Source organism: Capra hircus, chromosome 17 (genome assembly GCF_001704415.2).
Source record: "Capra hircus breed San Clemente chromosome 17, ASM170441v1, whole genome shotgun sequence".
Classification (NCBI taxonomy): domain Eukaryota; kingdom Metazoa; phylum Chordata; class Mammalia; order Artiodactyla; family Bovidae; genus Capra; species Capra hircus.
Genome location: NC_030824.1, coordinates 17,242,791 through 17,265,982, shown reverse-complemented (window position 1 = coordinate 17,265,982; position 23,192 = coordinate 17,242,791). Strand labels below are relative to the sequence as shown.

Genomic DNA, 23,192 nt, shown 5'->3' with positions numbered 1-23,192 from the left:
GCTCACATTCATGTCCTTTGAGTCGGTGATGCTACCTAACCATTTCATCCTCTGTTGTCACAAAGATTCTAGATGCTGCAAAAAAAAAAAAAAAAAAAAGTTTATACTTTTAATGATATACGGAAATTTCCATGAAATGTAAAAATCCTACAGTTGCCTAAGCATTGGTTTCTGCTTTTGTCGATGTGAAAAATTGTGGTAAATATACATAACATAAATTGAACTACTTTTCAGTGTACAATTTAGTGGAGTTAAACACATTCAGTGTTGTATAACTGTGGTCATTATCCAGTTCTAGAATTTTTTCATCATCAGGAGCTTTGTTCCCATTAAACACGAACTCCTCATTTTCTTCTTCCACCAGCGGCCCCTGATAACCTTTGTTCTACTTTCTGTCTGTATGAATTTGTCTTTTCTGGATATTTCATATCAATGAACTCATACAACATGTGGCCTTTGTGTCTCGCTTACTTCAATTACTATAATGTTTTCAAGGTTTATCCATGCTATAGCATAACGTCAATACTTCATTCCTTTTTATGGCCAAATAATATTCCATTGTATGTGTATAACCCATTTTGTTCATCCATTCATCTCTCCATGGACACTTGGGTTGTTTCCATCTTTTGGCTATTGTCAATAGTACTGCTATGATCATTTGTGTACAAGTCCTTGCCTTCAGTTCTTTTAGGTATATACCTAGGAGCAAAATAGCTGGATCGTAAGGTAATTCTGTATGTCAGTACTTGAGTAACAAATACTTGACGAACTCAAGCATTAGATTTTGTACTTAAAATATATTCATCACAGTTAAAAGGAAGAGAGTTATTTGGTAGGACTACCATAAAAAAGCACCATAGACTTGGGGCATGTGTGGGTGCTCAGTTGATTCAGTCATGTCCTACTCTCTGTGATCCCATGGACTATAGCCCCCCAGGCTCCTCTGTCCATGGGATTCTCCAGGCTAGAGTACTGGAGCAGGTTGCCATTTCCTTCTCCAGGGGATCTTCCCGACCCAGGATTCTCTGTGGCAGGGAGTGGGGAGGTGGGGGTGGGGGTGGGGCTTAAATAGCAGAAATTTGATGTATGAGATCAAGGTGTGAGCAGAGTTGATTTTTCCTGAGGCTCCTCTCCATGTTTCTTAGATAGTCATCTTCTCCCTGTATCTTCATCTGATCTTCCCTTTTGCCTGTGTCCTTCCTAATCACCTCCTCTTATAAGGACACCAGTCAGATTGGATTAGGAGCCACCCATGTGATCTCATCTTACCTTACTTGCCTCATTAAAGACTGTATCTCCAAACATAGTCATTTTTTGAGATAATGGGGGCTAGGACTGCAATATATACATTTTGGTGGTGGTGGTGGATATGCTATTAGTGACTTACCCAAGACAAATCAGGGTATAGGAAAACCCAAAAGATGGTTTTTAAACTTGATTTTTGGATTTCAAGAAATGCCATCAACCATTCCTGCTGTCTCTGAATTTGTCATTATCCGTGACATTTTCCAGTGTGGAATGAGGTGATTCTTTGTCTCTTTAGATGTGCATTCAGGCTTAAATGTTTGTAATAAATACTATCTTTGCAAGAAAAAAATGAACTCTAATTGAAGATTCATATTTCCCTTAAGCAAGAAACATCATGCAGATTGTGTTTTGTCTTGAACATATTTCAGTGTCACTTACTATCCTTCTGTGACATCATTTTAAATAGCTGCATACAACTCTGTTATATGAGTGTTCCATAATTTATTTAACCAACCTTCTAGTGTTGGAGTTCATGGAATTTTTAAAATTCTTACTCAGATTCTTTTCTTTCTATCACCACCACCCAATTAGTAGTCCAGGTTGCTGTTTTGAATCCCTCTAACATGATTCCAGCAGACGTCTAAAAGTAATCTTCCTTCCTGGGGTCTCTCCCTTCACCCACCATCCTCATAGCTGTCTGAAGACTGTTCTTAAGTCACTGCTTTCCTCACCTCACCTGCCAACCCAAGAATGGCTCCATCTTAACTTTGCAGTCACTGCAGTGGAAGCACAGAGTCCTAACCACTGAACCACTATGAAATTCCCTTTTTTTTTTTTTAATTTATTTTTTAAATTTTGGCTGAGCTGGGTCTTTGCAGCACTCAGGTTTCCTTTCGTTGCCTTGTGGTATGTGGGATCTTAGTTCCCCAACCAGGGATTGACCCTGTGTTCACTGCATTGCAAGGTGGACCACCAGAGAAGTCCTCCCCCACCCCCACCGCCTTTAAAGAAAAAGATTTCCCCAAATCACCCTTTATTTAATTTTCATCCACTAAATTCCCAACATGGGGAGCCAGCCAAGTCTACTTGTAATCTCAGCACATATCATACTTACTTCTCTGGATCTGCTGGTGCCACGTCCTGTTGGGAATCCCTCTTCTCATCTCACTGAATATTTGCAGTCTTCATCTAGGAGGGCCAGCACATGTATCATAAGCTGTATGAAGCCCCCTGTGGTTATCCTTGTCAATATGGATTTTTATTTTGCCTTTCTTTGAGCTTCTGTCTCACTGAGATGGGACCACACAGTTTATGAAGCAGTATGAAAATAAGTAAGTTTGTGTCCCTTCCTGGCTAGACTAGAAGGTAAGGGCTTTGTTGTAAATGTCCCAGTCACGCTGGCCATCTGACCATTCTTGGGATGTACTCATTTCTTTCCCACTTCGGTGCTTGGTGCTTGCTGTTCCTCTGCCTGAAATGTACTGCCTCCAACTCATCATGGTTAGTTCCTTCTTACTATTTAGATCTAGTTTAAATGTCACTTCCTTGGAGAGGCTATCCCTGACCCCTGTAACCCCGTTGCTGGGACTTCCCTGGGGGTCCAGTGGCTAAGACTCTCCTCTCCCAATTCAGGTTCAATCCCTAGTCAGGGAACTAGATCACACATGGTGCACCTGAGGATCCCACATGCTGCAGTGAAGATAGAAGATCCTGAGTGCTGCAACTCAGACCTGGCACAACTGAATAAATAAATATTCTTTTAAAAAGAGATAAGTAACTCCATTTTTGAAAAAATTAAAGAACATTGCTTGTTTCCTTCAGACCCTTTATCCCAGGCTGTGTTCATTTCATTTATTTACATGTTGCTTGCCCATCTTTCCCATTGCACCTAACCTCTTGTTCCCTTGTTTATCCTGGTACCGTACCTACACAGTGCCAGGGTGTTCAATACATTTTTGCTGAATGAATTGGTGTGGGATTGGATGGAATGGAGAAAGAGATGATGGATGCTGAGGCTGTCCCTTGGATTTCTGGCTTGGGAAATTGAGCTGATGGCAGATGTTGCTGCTAACTGAGCTTTGGAGTTCTAGAAGAACACCTGTGGGAGGAGCGGAAGAAACAGAGACGATGATTTCTCCTCTGTGCTTATTTGAGGTGCTTCTACACTGTTTAAGTAGAATATTTATCCACAGGCAGTTAAATATAGGGGCCTAGAGCTTAGGACTGGAGACGGCGATGGCACCCCACTCCAGTACTCTTGCCTGGAAAATCCCATGGACGGAGGAGCCTGGCGGGCTGCAGTCCGTGGGGTCGTGAAGAGTCGAACATGACTGAGCAACTTCCCTTTCACTTTTCACTTTCATGCGTTGGAGAAGGAAAAGGCAGCCCACTCCAGTGTTCTTGCCTGGAGAATCCCAGGGACAGGGGAGCCTGGTGGGCTGCCGTCTATGGGGTCACACAGAGTCGGACACGACTGAAGTGACTTAGCAGCAGCAGCAGCAGCAGAGCTTAGGACGGAGAAGGTAATGGCACCCCACTCCAGTACTCTTGCCTGGAAAATCCCATGGACGGAGGAGCCTGGTGGGCTGCAGTCCATGGAGTCACTAGGAGTCAGACACGACTGAGCGACTTCACTTTCACTTTTCACTTTCATGCATTGGAGAAAGAAATGGCAGCCCACTCCAGTGTTCTTGCCTGGTGAATCCCAGGGAAGGCAGAGCCGGGTGGGCTGCCGTCTATGCGGTCGCACAGAGTCAGACAAGACTGAAGTGACTTAGCGGCAGCAGCAGCAGCAGAGCTTAAGAGTGATGCTTGGGTACTGTCCAAATAACAATATAGCCAGCATCGTTAGACAGGGTTAAACTTAAATAATAATCATGCCTCACACTTACCGATCGCTTACTCTGTACCAGGCAGTGTGCTGAGTGCTTCTTGTACATTTACACTTGGAACATTTAGTATTTAACACTACCCTTGGACACAAAGATACAACAAAAGTTTCTAAGGATTCGATAAATTGCCTGAAGCCACTTGGCTAATTCATGGGCAAGCTAGGATTTGAGCCAAGGTGGTCAGTTTCCAGTGTCCCAGCTCTTCCCCACTGCACCACTGTGCTGGAGTAGGCAAGCAGGCACGCAGAGCCAAGCCCTTTGCCTTTGAGGAGCTTCTTGTTTGCTTGGGGAAGTAAAATATAACTCATAATTTAAACTGTCCTCCACAGGCTTGCCTCAGGCTCCCATCCAAGCCTGCCAAATACAGTAATTATTTGATTAAAATAACTAGTGTTGGCCTCCTCTGATTGCTGAAGACTCAGATTCATGTGACCTTCATAATTCATTTAGAAGAAATAAGGATGTTGGAAATGCAAAATCCTCTCCACAGATCATCATCTATTTTGGAAACAAGATTCATAACCCTCCTGGGACTAAAAAAGAGGAATCTGAAAGGTCACAGTAAAAGTGAAAGAAGATAGTGATGACTGCTGCTGCTATGTTGCTTCAGTCGTGTCCGACTCTGTGCAACCCCAGAGACGGCAGACCACCACGTTCCCCCGTTCCTAGGATTCTCCAGGCAAGAACACTGGAGTGGGTTGCCATTTCCTTCTCCAATGCGTGAAAGTGAAAAGTTGAAAGTGAAGTCACTCAGTCGCGTCACTCTCAGTGACCCCATGGACTGCAGCCTACCAGACTCCTCCATCCATGGATTGTCTAGGTCCATTCAAAAGGGAGCAGAAGGATTTCAGTCAGGGGACTCGGGGATTCCCAGAATGATGACTGCATAGGATCAGAGTAAGAGCTGAAAAACACACAAGCAGCAGAAAGTGTAACCACACCCAGTGCCCTCTGAGTAAATGGTGGTAATGGTCCCAGGTCTCGTGGGCTCTAGGAAACAGGACTTTGCAGAGTGACTACACAGAAGCCAAGCCTCTTATTTTTTAGGGCAACTGGAATTAAAGGTACCTGAATCACCTCCTCTTCACCCCATTGGTAAGGGAGGGATTCCTACCCTAAGGGTATGGGGATGGCCAAGCATACGACACTTAGCACTGGATAGATGAAACGGGCAGCAGTTCGTTGGTCACATATACTCACAGCACAGGGAAGATGGACACCACATGCCTTGTGGGTCACGTGGAGATGGCATTTAGGAACAGAGTGCACATCCAGAAGCAGTGGGAGTCACGCTTGCTTGGTAGTATCAGGAAGGTGAGGTGTCCTATGCTTCCCACAGGAGGATGTCACTGGCTCTTCTGGATAATTCCATGGCTTGCTGGGGAACTCAAATCCACTCTGCAGGGATCAGCGGGAACTGCATCTGGTCCATCTAACAAGGAGGGAAAGCTGTTGAACAGGTGACCTTTTCTATCAGAAGAGAAACTTGCATTTAAGCCAGTTGTTAAGGCAGATGTTAAGGCAGCATGTGATATTAGACCTTGATTTTAGGCTTTACACCACAGGGTGGAATGCATCTGTAGGCTCTGTTGACTGCCCCTTGTCTCTAGATTTGGCACATTCCTGCCCCTGACTCAAAGTCAACAAATGTTCTTATCCCCATCTACCTGGGACAGGAGATACTCTAAAATTCAAGGCACAATGGGAATTCCCTGGCTGTCCAATGTTTAGGACTTGAGAGGCCCTTAATTCGATCCCCAGTCAGGGAACTAAGATCCTGCAAGCCCAAGAGGAAGAGCAAGAGGGAATAGAAAATCAGTCTGTTTTGCTGCATGTTTGGGACAGATGTTTCATGGAGTAGGGAAAGACTGAAATGAAAATTAAAACTATATCTACCACCACTCTTAATGATCAGAATTATCTTTTAAAAATCAAATATAATCTTACCAGGCTCCTACCTAAAACCTATCAGTGGGTCTTCATTGGTCTTTCTTAAGAGAAGGACAAAACTCCGTACCATGACCTTCAAGACCCTATGCAGTCCAACCCCTGCCTATCCAGTCTTACCTCATTCTTTGCTTCCCCATACTATTTATGGAACAGGCATACAAGTCTTCTTAAGTTCTGCAAAGCTTCTGTGGTTTTTGTCAGCCCCAGGACCTTTGCACATTCTATTCTCTTTGTCTAGATTGCTCTTTCCTCCCCAGCTCATCTAACTCATCTAGAATTTATCCTTTGGATTTCAGCTGAAGGGCTCCTTCCTCAGGGAAGACTTCTCTGATTTCCCCAAATAGGTCAAGTTCCCCTATTACAGGCTCTCAAAACATCTTCTTCATCATGATACTTATCATAAGTTACAAGTTTACATTTATTTGAATTATTTGATTAACATTTATCTCCTCACATCACCATGAGAGCAGCAACTTATCTATCTTTGATCTCTAGTAAATGCCTAAAAGAAAGCTCCTGTTTACCTATAGTCTGTTCATAGCACTTCTGACACCAAATGTGCGTGGGGTTTTCCAACACAAGCAATTCTCCAAAACTCTCCAGACACCAACTGGGTGTCTTGCAATTCAGTTATGACATGAATTACCTAGAGTTAGCATAAACCTCACAGGTTAAGAACTCAGTGCCATAAGATTGTCCCCCACTTCAGACATCCAAGGCTGTCACCTGTATTTCTGACCAACTGGTTATAAATTGGGGGTTCCTATAACCTCCTCCTCAGGTTCAATAGTGGCTCATAGAACTCAGGAAAACACATTTACTCACTTATCATAAAAGATATAATAAAAGATACAAATGAATAGCCAGATGAAGAGTTACACAGAGTGAGGGCCAGAAGGGTCCTGAGTATAGAAGCTTTTGTCCTTGTAGAATTGGGGGTGTACCACTCTCCCCAAATGTGGATGTGTTCTTCAATATGAAAGGTTTCTTAACCCCATAAGGTAGGGATTTTTACGGAACCTTCATTACATAGTCAAAATCAGTGACTAACTCAGTTTCCATCCCACCCCCCTCCCCCACTCTGGAGAATAAGGGAATAGGACTGAAAGTTCCAAGCTTCTAATCATGGCTTGGTCTTTTGGTGACCAGCCCCCTTCCTGAAGTTATCCAGGAGCCCCCCAAGACTGGCTTCATTAGAATACAAGACGGCTCTCTCTCCAGGAAATTCCGGGGGATTTAGGAGATCTGAGTCAGGAACTGGGGGCAGAGACTAAAAAACATCTTTGTGTAATAGTGCCTCAGGGTGTGTATGTTGAATCAATATGTCAGTGAATAAGACTGCTGATTTGGGGACCTTCTGAGAAAAGAAAGTAAAAGGAATACTTCAATAAATACAAATTACACATTTTTTTTATTATCAAAACAGTTAAGACATCTACATTGCCAAGCTAGAATTAGGAAGGGTTTTAAGAAGGATTCCCTCTAAAGAGAAGAATGCAAGTCTATAACCAATGCTACATGAAATCAAGCAGGGTTACAAGAAAGCAGATCTCCAATACAGAGATGAAGCAGTGAATACTGTGCAATTACTATAACAGAAGAATGGATTTAAGTACAAAAACCAGACCCTATAAAATGTGACTTTAATTAGGATGCCTTTGGCGATGACACTGTTTTCTACAGTAGACTAAAAATAAGAATATAAATGTGATGCATGTTATTCTAGGAAGTGTCAGACAGGCAGTTGACGTAACACTTCACCCTCTCACCCAGAGCATCTGGGAAAGGTGAAGGAAAACAGTAGGTGGATCCAGTGATTATTTGTCATTCCAAATTCTGACTCCATCTGGGGCCTCCACAAGGTGAGAGAAACACACTAGGAATAAGGCACCAAAAAATTTCAGGTGAAGGCTCAGAGGCTATCAGAATGGAAATCTGTAGCAGGTACATAGAATTCTTGGAGTAAAAAATTTCAGTTCTGAAGAAGTCATATATAATTCACTTTTCAAAAATATCTCTGAAAGGTAGTAAAAATGAGAGTTAAATCTGGCCCAATTAACTTGATTCCTGAGTTTAAAGCCAGATAAAATGCTAGGTCAAAAAAGGAAGGTTTTTGTTCATATTATTTTACATTAATACAGTAGAAAGCTGGTAATTTTTTAAAAGTATCAAAATGCTAAATATTAGAGTATGTATAAAAACTCACACACCATTTATTAGTCACAGTTTTGAATAGTGCTCTGTATTTATTGTTTAAAATAGTTGTCATTTAGAAACAGTCTGTTCTAGTGCTAAAACCTTGAAAAGGAAATCCTGAGGAGGATTCTAAAACCTGCTATTCATTTTTATACTCTCAGCGGTTGATGAATAGAAATGGTAAGAGCTTTGAGTGTCAATTGCTTTTTAAGTAGCAATCAGACTGTATCCATTGTAACTGGTTGCAAAGTACAGGATGTTAAAAGTATAAAGGTGGCTTTTATTTTTTCCAGTTTTTAATAGCAATAGTTACTTCCAGTCATAGAAATGTGATTTGGATTGCAATGTACTGGGTAGCTCAGCAGTTAGATTTGATGGATTCCAGAGCTGGTCTGGTGAGTTACCTGATTTGGTCTGCAGTCATATATATATTGCTGAAGATATATATGGTGCATATATATATATACACACATATATATTGGTGGCTTAGAACTCAACACTCAAAAAACGAAGATCATGCCATCCAGTCCCATCACTTCACGGCAAACAGATGAGGAAACAATGGAAACAGTGACAGATTTTATTTTCTTGGGCTCCAAAATCATCGCAGATGGTGACTGCAACCACGAAATTAAAAGATGCTTGCTCCTTGGAAGAAAAGCTATGACAAACCTAGACAGTGTATTAAAAAGCAGAGACATTACTTTGCCAACAAAGGTCCATCTAGTCAAAGCTATGGTTTTTCCAGGAGTCATGTATGGATGTGAGAGTTGCACCCTAAAGAAGACTGAGCACCGAAGAATTGATGCTTTTGAACTGTGATGTTGGAGAAGACTCTTGAGAGTCTTGGGCTGTATGGAGATCAAACCAGTCAATCCTGAAGGAAATCAGTCCTGAATATTCATTGGAAGGACAGATGCTGAAGCTGAAGCTCGAATACTTCAGCCACCTGATGTGAAGAGCCTACTCATTAGAAAAGATCCTGATGTGGGGAAAGACTGAAGGCAGGAGAAGGGGATGACAGAGGATGAGATGGATCACTGACTCAATGGACATGAATTTGAGCAAGCTCTGGGAGATGGTGAAGGACATGAAGCCTGGCCTGGTGCAGTCCATGGTGTCACTAAAAGTCAGGCACGACTAAGGAACTGAACAATAACAACATATATATATTATGGCTGATTCGCATTGTTTTACAGTAGAAACCAACACAACTTTGTAAAGCAAATGTCCTCCAATTAAAATAAAAGGAAACCTAAGCCCTCGAGGGGCTCCAGGGATGTCCAGGCTGCCTAAGAACCTTAGAAACAGAGAAGGTGTAGGCTGAGTCTACGTCCTATGAATCGGGCTTGCTGTCTGTCCCAGTTATCTGTTGCTGTATAACAGACAACCCCAAACATAGTTTAAGATAACAATTCTCTTCTGTGGGTTCACTGGGAAACTCTCACTTAGGATGTCTGTGCAGCTGCAGTCATATGTTAGCAGGATCTGGAATAGTCTAGAGGCTTCTTCTCTCCCATGTCTAGTGACAGGCTCAGATGTCTTGAGTGCTGGGCGCTGGTCAGGCATCTCTCCTCTCCACGTGGCTGCCTGGGCTTCCTCACAGCAAGATGGACTCTGAATGGCCAGGTTTTTACATGAGAACTGGTTTTCTTTGCAGCAAGAGTTTCAAGGGACAAGAAATGGAAGCTGTCAGCATCTTAGGACCAATACCCTGAATCAGATATAGCATCACTTTATCATTGGATAAAGTGATCAAGCTGTCAAGACCCAAGGGGAGGAGATATAACCCTCAGGTCCTGTGTAACAGATGTCAAAAAAATTTGTGGCCACTTTTAACCTTCCTCATTCTTTAACCAGGACCCAAAGGGTTTGTTCATGGTTGGACATTATCCTAGTCTCACCTCAAAATGCTCTGCTTTGTATTCATCTAGTTAAAAAAAAAACAAAACATTATTTTTTCAAAAATTCATTTTTGGCTGTGCCAGGGTCTTCATTGCCATGCGTGCGCGGGCTTTCTCTAGTTGCAGAGAGCGGGGGCTACTCTTCGTTGCAGTATGCGGGCTTCTCATTGCAGTGGCTTCTCTTGTTGCGGAGCATGGGCTCTAGGGCTTGGGCTTCAGTGTTTGTGGTCCACGGGCTTAGTTGCTCTGCAGCGTGTGGGGTCTTCCTGGATCAGGGATTGAACCCATATCCCCTGCATTGGCAGGTGGATTCCTAACCACTTGACCACCAGGGAAGGCCATATTCATGTAGCTTTTATGTATTAATAAGAAAATTTGTGTACACTGTCTCAATTTGCTCTCCTAATTGTGAAACAGTAGGTTGGCTAATAAGGCAACTAAGGTACAGAGGTTAAAGGCCTGGGATCTCAACCTCCTAGGGATAGAACAGAGAAATGAAACTGAATCTCTTGACTCTCATCCATGCTGAGGGATTCTGGTTTATCTGTTGTTTACCCCGTCACTTTGCTCTCTGACACACAGAGAGCTGGGGGAGAGGAAAGCCCATTTCCGTTTGGCTGAAAATCTGGACACACATCCTTGCAGGTGAAGCTCAAGGTGCAAGCAAAGGCAATGTTCTGTGACTGCTCAGCGCGTCAGTAAGGACTCTTGAAGCCGCTGTACTGGCCTTCACTCTTGGGGAACTCTCTCCGGATCCTCCAGCGGCAGCAACTGGGCAGGATGGCGAAGTCAGCCAGGTCCTGGGAGCCAAAGCGCCAGGTGGTGTAGCTCCTGTAGGCACAGTGCCGCAGCCGGCTGTTGGCAGAATCTGCATCCAGCACCAGCAAGGGCTCCTGGTACTGCACTAGGAACTGCAGGGCCCGCCTGGATAGCACCAGGTCCCTGAATAGCTCAGAGGTGGTGATACAGGCACCCAGCTTCTTCCGGCAGCACAGCTCCTCCAGGCATCTTTGGTTCTCAGGGAGTTGGGATGGAAGGCAGTTTCCGCACTGGCACCAATCCGGGCAGTCCCTGGATTTAAGGTGCACCTCTTCATTGAGCAGCTGGATCTCCTCTGGTTGTCCGGGAATGAGGGGTGGGTCGTGAAGAGACAGAGGCAGCCAGGACAAGTCTGCAAAGTCCAGCTGGGGTCTCTGAAAAAGGCAAGTTTCCAAACCCATCAGCAGTAACAACCCCTAGGGTTCTGGGTTCTTTAATTTTCTTATGAACTTATAAAATTACATTTAATACTACATTAATACTAGTAGCTCTCATTTATTAAATGTACATGTCAAGTCTGTGTTTCACAAGCATCGCCTCATTTAAGCTTTCGAAAAACCTCATGAGGGCTTCCCTGGTGGCGCAGTGGGTGAGAATCTGCCTGCCAATGCAAGGGACCAGGTTTGATCCCTGGTCTGTGAAGATTCCACATGCCGCGGAGCAACTAAAGCCTGTGAGCCACAACTTCTGAGCCCATGTGCCTGGAGCCTGTGCTCCGAAACAGAAGCTACTGCAGTGAGAGGCCCATGCACCTCGGCGAAGAGTGGCCCCTGTTCACTGAAACTGGAGAGGGCCAGTGTGTAGCAACGAAGGCCCAGAGCAACCAAAAATAAATACAGGGTTTTTTTTTTTAAAAGGAAAACCTCATGAGATATGTGTCCTGATCTCTATTTTACAGGTTTGGAAAGTGAAATTCAGAAAAGCCAGGCCTTAGTGCATATATCCTCTCATCAGAGACCTCCAGGCCCCGCCCACCTGATCTAGGTAGTTCCCCTTCTCTCAGGTCCTTCTCTTACCACGTGATGATGTTCTATGCTCTTCATTAGTACTTACCACCATCTGAAATGATCTTATGAACTGTTATGTTTCCTGGATGATTCTTCTTCCACATGAAAGCAGGGGCCCTGTATGCTTTGTTTACTGCCTGTATCCCCAGTGCCTAGGACAGTGCCCAGCACATAGTAGACAATAAATACTTGCTGACTCAGCTCTCCTTTCTCACCATGCTCCCTTTCCTGAAAAGTCCCTTTGTTACTCTCCAAGGGAATTTGCCATAATTGCCATCATTTATGTGACATATACTTTCATTCACCAGACAAAGAGAGTGTGAGTTGAGTACATTAAAACTAAATGGTTCATGTACAAGACTGTACACAGCACCATTATTATAATAGCCAAAGGGTGAAAATAACCCATGTCCATCAATGAATGAATGGATAAAAAACTTATGTTCAGGACTTCCCTGGTGGTACAGTGGTTGAGAATCCACCTGCCAGTGCAGGGGACGTGGGTTTGATCCCTGGTCTGGGAAGATCTCACATGCCACAGGGCAACTAAGCCTGAGCACCACAACTACTGAACCTATGCTCTGCAACAAGAGAAGCCACCACAGTGAGAAGCCCACACGCCACAAGAGAGTAGCCCTTGCTCACCACAGCTAGAGAAAGCCCACATGCAGCAACAAGACCTACACAGACCAAAAAAACATGTTCATGCAGCTATGAAAAGGAATGAATTACTGACAAATACTAAACATGGATGGAACCTTGAAGACATTATGCTAAATGAAAGAAACCTGACATAAGGAGACAAGTAAGATTCAGTTTACATGAAATGTCCAAAATAGGCAAATTCATGGATACAGAAAGCAGATTAGTGGCTGCACAGGGCCTGGGGAGAAGTGAGTGGGAGTGGCTGCTGAATGGATTCAAAGTTTCCTTTTGGGGTGATGAAAAATTTCTGGAGCAAGGCAGTGGTGATAGTTGCTCAGCATTGTGGATATACTAAATGTCACTGAGTTGTACTCTGTAAAATGGTTTAAAAGGTAAATTTTATGTTATGTGTCTTTTATTGCCCTTTCCCAATATATGAGAGTTCTCTTTATACCCAGACCTGATAAAAACATTACAAGAATGGAAAAATTTTGGCCAGTCTCTCTCAAGAAGAGATGTAAAGTTCTTAAATATTAGTGACTTGAATCCAGCAGTAAATACAAAGAATAATACATTGCATTCAATGTATTTTATTGCAGCAATGAAAGGTTGGCATAATATTTGAAAACCAATCAGTGTAATGTACTAAAAAAACAACAAAAAAAGAAAACTCATTATTTGAAATGCCTGAAACAATAGATTATTTAAAACTCAGTATCCAGTCATGATAAAAATTCTTAGTGAACTAGGAGCAGAGGGGAATTTTCTTAACCTGATAGGGTATTCTTTAAAAACCCACAACAGGGAATTGTGGGCCAGGTTCAACCAGGTTCAAGCCAGGTTCAATCCCAGGGAACTGGGATCCCTGCAAGCCATGAGGGAGGCCAAAAAACAAAAACAAAAACCCTACAGCAAATACAATAGTGAAATAAAAAAACTTTCTTCTCGAGATAGGAAATGAGACAAAGATGCCTGCTCTTATCATTTCTGATCAGTATCGTGCTGGACATCCTAACAGGTGAAATAAGCATCTGGAGCTGGAATAAACAAGAAAGGAGCTTCCCCTAGAGCCTTCAGAGAGAGTACAGCCCTCCTGACACGTTGATTCCAGACTTCTAACCTCCAGAACTCAGAGAATACACTTCTGTTGTTCCAGGCTCCCTAGTTTGTCGTGATGTATTATAGCAGCTGTAGAAAACTAATGCAGTCAGTGAAGATGTCCAGCAGCCAGAACTGCTGGGGAGAGTGTGAATGAGGGTGAGTGTGAACACCCACTTTAGAGAACTTTTAGGTAGTAACTATGAAAGCTGCACACAGGCCTGCCTTATGACTCAGCAATTCCGTTCTCAGGTGCCATGTGTTTACTGTAGCGGCAGCACTGGCATGAACCCCAAAGTGGAAACTAACCAAATGGGTAGTTCATTCAGCAATTGAATGGGTAAATAAATTGAATGTTTATAAAACAAAAATTATACAACAATGAGAATGAACCACTGCTGCACACAACATCATGGATGACTCTCACAAAAATAATGTTGAGTGAAGGAAGCCACTCAACAGGGTATGTACTGAATACATACTATAGGATTCAAATTTTGTAAAATTCTATAAGAGGTAAAACTAACGTTTGAATGAAGGATAACGTCTACTTTTAAGGGAAGATAGTAATTGGGTAGAGGCATTAAAGGGCCTTCTGCTAGTAATACTCACTTTTAAAATCTGGGTGCTGGTACCATGTGTTGCATGGTGTTTACTTTGTCATCAGTTGTGATTTATACACATTTCTAGATATATTTACATTTAATAGTAAGTATTCTTTTAAAAAGGACTGGGATTTCCCTGGTGGTCTGGTGGTTAAGAATCCACCTTGCAATGCAGGGGACATGGGTTCGATACCTCGTCGGAGAGCTAAGAACCCACATGCGGCGGGGCAGCTAAGCCCATACATTGCAACTGCTGAAGCCAGAGCACCACAACTAGAGAGGCCGTAAGCCTTGACAAAAGATCCCACGTGATGCAAGGAAGATCCTGTGTGCCACATCCAAGACTCCACGAAATCAAATTCATCAATTAATCAGTTTGAAAAGACTAATGAGAATTTCCTGGGGATCCAGTGGTTAGGACTCCAGGCCTCCACTGCAGGGGGTGTAGGTTCCATCAGGGAACTAAAATCCCTCAGGCTGTGCCACGCGGCCGAAAACCAAAAGCAAGCACTAAACAACGTACCAGGACTTTTTCACCTTTGACATCTTGCAGACTTCTCCCAAGCAGTCGTTCATTTACCATCCTAATATAGGGTTCATCCACAAAGGACACATATTTTAATGTCTAGGAGATAAAAATTAAAGAGTTAGCCATTTCAGTACAGAGTTATACCTACTGTGTATCTGAACATATCTAAAGGCAACTGTTATTCCTACTTACCAAATGACAACCCGTTAAACAAGCTAACAAGAAACTCTTGCTAACTAAGAAAGAATTGATTCTGAGTATTAGAAATGGAGCCCCAACCACCTTAATTTGTAGACTTAGAGTATCCACAGCTTACTGCCTGTTATCTCCAGGTACCCCAAGTGCTATATAAAATTCCTTTGTTATGGTCCCTCAATTTCAGTTATGCTAAAGTTAAATATCTCCAGAAAGTTATACTATTGCAACTTAAATTATTTATATCTTCATTAAATTGCCTCCCATTTTGGGCCTTGAAATGGTGATTAATTTTAGTTGCAAAGATGAACTTTGATTTTAATTGCAAATACATGTACAATGAACAATGAATTGTGCATTCAGCTGCTGCAGAAGGACAGCAGTGTTCTTGGACAAGGGAAAGAAACCCTCTTTGTTGTTTTAAAGTACCAGAGATTTCTCTTTGATTGGAGGAAATCATGGATCCCAAAATTAATCAAATTCCAAGTGAATCAAATCAAAACCATACAGATGAACTATAATTTCCTTTGACTACTCCCCCATCCGAGGCTCCTTTCCATAAGCAATCACTGTGAGTGATTTGTGAGTGTCCCAACCCGCTTCCCTAGTGGCTCAGAGAGTAAAGCGGCTGCCTGCAGTGCAGGTAGACCTGGGTTGGAACCCTGCGTCAGGAATATCCTCTGGAGAAGGAAATGGCAACCCACTCCAGTACCTTTGCCCGGAAAATCCCATGGACAGAGGAGCCCGGTAGGCTACAGTCCATGGGATCGCAAACAGTCGGACACAACTGAGGTATTTCACTTTCAACCTTTTTGTATACATTTATTACTTCCCATGCACATTTACATGTGTGTGTATAATGCACATAAAAATATACAGAACATATATGTGTGTATGTAAACAGACATATATACATGTAGAAAATACATTAAATAGTTTTTGTGTATAGTTGCTTTTTAACCTATATATCATACCACAGATATTGTTCCATAGTTTGCTTTTTCACTTTCAGCAATCTTGGATATTTGCTCATGTCAGTCCCTCTAACATAATAGTTATCAACATGGATTCTGAAACCAGCCTGCCTGAGTTAGAATTCCATCTCTGCCAACTGTATGACTTTGGGCAAATAATTTAACCTTCCTGTGTCTCAGTTTCCTCATCTGCAGAAAGATAACAGTAGTACCTATCTAGAGTTCTACTGATAATCACACAATCCTATAAACCCACCTGTAAGGCTGTGTGAAGGTTCAGTGAGTTAACATATACATAGCACTGGGAACTCTATATGAGCATTTGCTTTTATAATTATCTGCATCATTTTTTAAAACTGGTGCCAGGCATTCCCTACTATGGACTTTTCACAGTTCATTTCACCATTCACCTGTTGGGCATTTGGGCAGATGCTCTTCATCATTGTCACACATAGCACTGTGATAGACATCTTGTACACGTGAACTACTTGGGTACCCATGTGAGTGTTTCTCTAGGGCAGGTATGGAGAAGCAGAAATGCCAGGGTGTAAAGTATGTCCTGTTTAAATGTTACTAGATTGACAAATTGTTCTCCAAAGTTATCATACTTTTATTGCACAACCAGTTTAATAAATCTGACCAAATTGATAAATCCTGGAACACAAACATTTGTTTTCCCTATAGCGTGCTTCTCCAATTTTGTCCCTTTTCTTCACTAAAATGAAAGTATTCATCTGAGGGAGAGTGTGGATTGGGGTAGGATCCTGATACTTATCCACCGTGGGATTGACTGCACCTATGATTGTGGCCTTATTTCTGCACTCTCCTCAGTGATCCAATAGGCCCTTCAGGTGTTTTGATTTTGATATCCTGTAGACATATCTAGTCTTACCCGTGTTGGCTCCACAATGGATTCATACTTCTTCTTGTAGTAGTATTCATTGACTGCGCAGGGTTGACAGCACTTGCACCAGGGATAAACATGCGATTTACAGTATTTACTTGAATAAGTGTTGATGAGCATGTCAATGAACACGGTGGCCTGGAAAAAAACAGACAAGCACCTTTTCAGTGAAACTTCCTTTAGCCACATCATTTTCATAAAGTGTGAGGAAAAGAATCTCTTACCAAACCAAAGTAGGAGAGGGTTGAACCAATGTACACGATCAGCTGGATGATGTCGAATTTCCCCCCCTGAAAACAGTACAAAAGATTACTTGGTTGAAATTCAGAATCATGCTTTTCTGCTCTAACATGTAATTGTAAGTTCCAGCAGAGGAGGGAGTCTAGTGCCATGAATTTGACGACTGCATCCAACGTGTTCATAGCAACAAAGATTAAGGAGACTGAAAATATGAATCCCATTCCTTCTGCTTCTGTCTCTCAGGATGTGCTTGAAAACATGGGTGTTTTAAACTAAGAAGCACTGGAACCCACACACTGAGAAGAGAGCCACTGAAAATTTATTTTCCCATTCAAGGTGAGGGTTTCAGAAGAGCTTTCCCTAAAAGTGATTTGAAATTACTTTGGAAACAGAGGGAAGGAATGTCTGCAAAAAGTCTCCCCTCAGATGTCCTTGTGATTTTTATTCTCAGTGTCTTTGTATCTTCTCACTGTATCTTCTCACTATATCTCATTGATTCTTGTGGGGCTTATTACCACATTAGGTAAATAATATGCTGTCAGACAAGATATGTGGGCATCCATTGGTTTTTGCATCTCTCCTCCTTCTGGAGACAGCATGCCAGTTTTCCTTGGGAGAACCATCTCTGTGCATACTCAGTCCCTGTCGTTTGCAGGGAAGAGGCTAGTTCAGAGCTGGTCTAAGACCAGCCATTGTGAGTGACCCTAGTCATAGTGATTAGTTCATCAGTGAGTATGTGGCTCATACTGGGCCAATCAAAGCCAGTGACATCTGCTGAGGTTTTTGCTGAGATGTTCTCTTTCCATAGAGGTTGCTAAATTGCAAAGATATAAGTAGCTGCTGAAACCACCACCTAGAGATGACCCACCGGGAATGATACCAGAACAGAAGAGAAAAATGTAAGAGATGGAGGGGGGCAGGTTCCTCATGATGTTATTAAAACATCTGGATTCAGTGATAGCTGAAGACTGAAAATTGGCTCTGGATTTATCAGTTCTGTGAACTAAAAAAAAAGGACTTTTTCTTTTTTGAACTGGGTTCTGTTCCTTACAAACTATTTTACAGAGGGATCTCTTTCTCTCTCCTTTTTTTGAAAAATTATTTTTAATTAAAGGATAATTGTTTCACAATATTGAGTTTGTTTCTGCAATCCATCAGCATGAATCAACCCTAGGTATACAAATGTCCCCTCCCTCTTGAATCTCCCTCCCACCCCCCACCCCTTCCCACCCTTCTAGGTTGTTACAGAGGTCCAGTTTGGGTTCCCTGAGTCATACAGCAAATTCCCACTGGCTATCTGTTTTACACATGGTAGTGTATATGTTTCCATGCTTCTCTCCCCATCCGTCCCGCCGTCTCCTTCCTCCCTGCTCCATGTCCGTAAGTCTGTTCTCTATGAATGTGTCTCCATTCAGTTCAGTTGCTCAGTCGTGTCTGACTCTTTGCGACCCCATGAACCACAGCACGCCAGGCCTCCCTGTCTCCATTGCTGCCCTATAAATAGGTTCATCAGTACCATCTTTCTAGACTCCCATATATATGCATTAATATACGATTTCTCTCTCCTTTTTAAGCGTCAGAATATTTTTAAAGTTGAGTTATTAGATTTTTTCCCAAGCCCACTCTTGTACTCATTAGATGACTTGTCCAGGAACAAGGACATTTCTTCCCTTTTTTATATCCCACGTGCAAAGTGCATAGTGCCAGCTAATGACTATGACCAAAGCATTCACCCTTTGAGATACTACGGCAGTAATTTAAGACACAGTCATAGGAATGGAGATACCAGTGGCTGAGAATGGAGAAGAGACTTACGGTGCCAAAAACCAGGATGTCAAATCGGATCCCGTAAGCTTTTATTAGGGTCCGCTTTTCAGTGTTATTTTCCTTATAGTACTTGGCATATCTGTAGGAGGAAAAGGATCCATATTTATAAAGACCTATCTGAAAGTGCAGGTATTTTATGAAAAGAAAAACCGAAACAGTAGCCGATCTAGTCTTCTTTGTCTGATCTAGTTTTCTAGTCTTTCAGCTCTGCTGTTGTTAGCAAAGGGAAGAACACAAATTTCTCTCTCTTCACCTGGAACCAAAGCACCACCTCCCCACGTCACCTCCTCTACTTTTGGCATAACAGAGTGATGGGAAGTCTCCTTTTTTAAAAAAAAAAAATCATTTTTGAATATTTATTTAGCTTCCTTTGTGGCTCAGCTGGTAAAGAATCTGCCTGCAATGCAGGGGACCTGGGTTCGATCCCTAGGTTGGGAATAGCCCCTGGAGAAGGGAAAGGCTACCCATTCCAGTATTTTGGCCTGGAGAATTCCATGGACTGTACAGTCCATAGGGTCATAAAGAGTCCAACACAACTGAATGACTTTCACTTGGCTGCTCCAGATCTTGGTTGCAGCATGCAGGATCTCTAGTTGTGATCTTCGAACTCTTAGTTGTGGCATATGGGATCGAGTTCCCTGACCAGAGAGATTGAAGCCAGGCCATCTGCATTGGGAGTTCAGAGTGTTACAGACATTTACAGCAAAGATATAAGTAGCTGCTGACACCACTGCATAGAGATGACCCACTAGAGATGGACCACCAGGGAAGTCCCAGGACATTTTTTTTCTATGAGTTATTAACACATAATCTACTTATAGGTGTGGGGAGAGAAGAAAACAAAAATGAATCCTCTGCCAAAATATAGTATGGAACATCTGAAATTCTTATTTTTTTTCTTTTTTTAAGCTCTCCGGATCTGACATAGAGATGAATTAGATAGTCTCAGCGCTTTCCGTGCCTGTTTCTGGCCAAAATGTTTCAGTTTCTTTGCATCTGAATGTTCTCATTTAATGACAGCACGTTCTTTCGCTCTATTAACTGATTTGCTTTTTAAAATGCAAAGCAAGCATGCATCACCACTCCATGCCCCAGGGCTGCATAATCTCTCCATGCAAGCTGTTTTTCTGGAAGGTTAACACTGTAGTAAATACTTGAATTTCAGTTTTCAGGGGCTTGGTACAGTGAGTGGTTCTCATACTGAGGGCAAGAATCACTTGGGAAGCATTTTCAAAAGGCAGATTCCTGGGCCTCACCCCCAAAGGGTGGTTTCAGATGGTGTGAAATGTTTCTGGGAACCTGTATGTCTAGGAAAGGGACCAGCTGGTTCTGATACAGGTGAACAGTGGACCACACTCAGAAATACCAGGCCCTCATGGGCAAGGATGCTTTTGCGTGCTGTAGTGGGTTGAATAATGCCCCCACCAAAGGCAAGTCTCAAGTGCTTAACCCCTGCACCTGCTAATGTGACCGTATTTGGAAAAAGGATCTTTGCAAGTGCAGATGAGTTAAGGATCTCAAGATGAGATCATCCTGGATTTAGGGTGGGCCTTAAATGCGATGACTGTATCCTTATAAGAGGAAAGAGAGGGAGAGTTGACACAGAAACACAGAGGGGAAGCCCATGTAAAGACGGAGGCAGATATTGGAGGGAGGCAGCCACGAGTTAAAAACCAAGCAGTTTCATCTTGTTGGAATTGGCTTGCAACAATATTTTGGGTCAATCAAATTTTCTGTCTTAGGAATTTGAAATTTAAAAAACCACTAGAATTGGCCTATTTTTTAAAAAAAAATTGAAGTTCTAGATGTAGTGCTGGTGCTAAAAGGGCTATGGAGTTAACTCTTGAACAGCACAGGGGTTGGGGTGCCCACCCTCTGCCCAGTGGAAAACCCACTTTAACTTACAGTTGGCCCTTCATAGCCATACTCCCTCCGCATCCATGCATTCAACCAACTGCAGATTGTGTAGTATATAGTATTAATATTTATTATTTAAAATAGTCTGTGTGTGAATGGACCCATGCAGTTCAAACCCGTATTGTTCAAGGGTCAGTTATACATTGCAAGCTGATATCCTTGAGAAGCAGAAAAAATAAGCATTAGTCACATTAAGAGCAGAGCACCAGTGAAGATCTGTAATTCCCTGGTGGCTCAGTGGTAAAGAATCTGCCTGCCAGTGCGGGGGACTCAGGTTCAATTCCTGAGTCAGGAAGATCCCTTAGAGTCGGAGATGGCTACCTGCTCCAGTATTCTTGCCTGGAGAATCTCATGGACAGAGGAGTCTGGCGGGTTACAGTCCATGGGATCTCAAAGAATCGGACACGACTAAGCACAAGAGCCATCGGAAGCCAGAAGAAGCAATGAGAGATCCTTTCTTGCTGCCTTTAGAGAGAGTATGTCCCTGCTGACACCTTGATTTTGGACTTCTGGCCTCAAGAACTGTGAAAAGTTTCTCTTGTTTAAAGCTACCAAGTGTGTGGTAATTTGTTAAAGCAGCCACAGGAAATAAATACACATATATACCTGTTCTGAGAGCAGAGAAGCCCATCAGGCATTCTGTCCTGCTTTACATGTTTTATAAATAAACTAAATCATTCTCTAAGGACCTTTGGCCACAGATCTTTTGGTAAAGGATGAAATTTTTGCAACGTGATCAATTCCTTCAACTTCCTGTGTTTTAGAAAGCTTATGTTTTCTCATATACCTCATATAACCTCTAATTTCCTTCTCTTTTCTGTGGCTATTTGAAAATAAAGTTACCCATCAGGTCTCCACAATTTATTTTTGGCTACAGATTTCTTCTGGTGCTTGATTCCAGAGAACAAATGCTCTAACACTTTGATCTGAAAGATCAACCAGTTCTTCAGAAAGCTCAGATCTCTCCAGGAGCTAATGTTCTTAGGCTCAGCTCAGAGACTTGAAGGACATTTGCTAACATCTGATGGGTACATTGCCCTGCATGCGTCTGCTGGCCACTGAAAAAACAGCCTGTGAGGGCAGTTGGGGACCAGTGACCCAGGCCTTGCTTCCTACTAATGGCCACAAGCCTATTCAGTAGAGCAGCAGGGAATGATCAAAACGTTACCTAAACTAGGAGCTGGTTTCAGGGCCCTGGATGAGACTTCATGGACCCAGAGAAGGCAAAAAGCCTCTTATGGGACTTCGCTGGTGGTCCAGTGGTTAAGACTCCAAGCTCCCGATGAAGGGGGCTCAGGTTCGATCTTTGGTCAGGGGACTAGATCCTACATACTATAACTAAAAAGATCCCACATGCTGCAATGAAGTTTCCGCTTGTAGCAACTAAGACTCAGGGTGAGAGGGGGAGAAGCCAAATAAATAAATATGAAAAAAATAAAGTCACTGAAGCAAAGGCAGTGTTCTTTAAAAATGCCTCTGTGTGTTGATCTCAGCCAGCCATTAGTCAGGAGTTTAAAACTCAGATGCCTATAGGGGCCAGACAGATGACAGAAATGAGTGATGCAGCCAGGTATGAGGCAATAAAGAGTGGTGAGGACTGTGGCAAACCAAGAGGGAACCACTGATACTCCGCTCCAGCTGAGTGCTCTCCTGTGGGATATGAAGCCAGTGTTACATGGTTTGATTTTTTTCCAAATAGTTTAATTTTTTAGAAAAAGCAGGAAGTCCATATTTTTATGTAGACTATCTCAACATTCAAAACATTGTATAGGCCGACAACAACAATAACAACAACAACAAAAAAGTTTGAAGTCTGCTTGCCAGTTAATGATGCTGCTTTACCTAAAATATGAATAGATCCATTGGCTTGAGTGGATAACAAAAAGTCAGTAAGAGTGCTAGCAGAAGGGTTACGAGGCAGTGAATGGGTGTGTGTGTGTGTGTGTTTGCACATGCACTTTGGCCTGTACTTGCACGCTCAGATTAAGTAGACACCTCATTTTATTCATTCTCGCAGGCAACTAGCAACCTGGTTGTAAGAAACAACATACAGTCAAATGAAACATCAAAGAAGAAAGCATGTTGGGATGCTAGATGACATAGCCTAGACCAGTGCTTCTTAAATTTTAATGTGCACATGAATCTTTTGGGAATCATAAGATGTAGATTCTAGGCACTAGTGGTAAAGAAGCTGCCTAGCTCTGAGAGGAAGTCTTTTACATTCGTCTTGTTGCCTTGGGAAA

The 23,192-nt window shown here is 42.6% G+C and overlaps 1 protein-coding gene across 2 annotated transcripts in view; it reads right to left on the bottom strand.

Annotated features, from left to right (window-relative positions):
* Window positions 4,895–23,192, bottom strand: part of P2RX7 (purinergic receptor P2X 7) — a 58,155-nt gene continuing 39,857 nt past the window's right edge. Inside the window, exons 9-13 of one of the 2 annotated variants that reach the window (XM_013970662.2) lie at window positions 19,021–19,111; window positions 17,190–17,255; window positions 16,954–17,103; window positions 14,887–14,988; window positions 4,895–5,571 (exon numbers count right to left, since the gene is read on the bottom strand). In XM_013970662.2, coding sequence (XP_013826116.2) covers window positions 5,527–5,571; window positions 14,887–14,988; window positions 16,954–17,103; window positions 17,190–17,255; window positions 19,021–19,111 — 454 coding nt within the window. In that variant the 3' untranslated portion in view covers window positions 4,895–5,526. Of the gene's footprint in view, window positions 5,572–10,443; window positions 11,383–14,886; window positions 14,989–16,953; window positions 17,104–17,189; window positions 17,256–19,020; window positions 19,112–23,192 lie in introns of those variants that run through there. The other variant, XM_005691424.3, reaches the window with a different exon arrangement.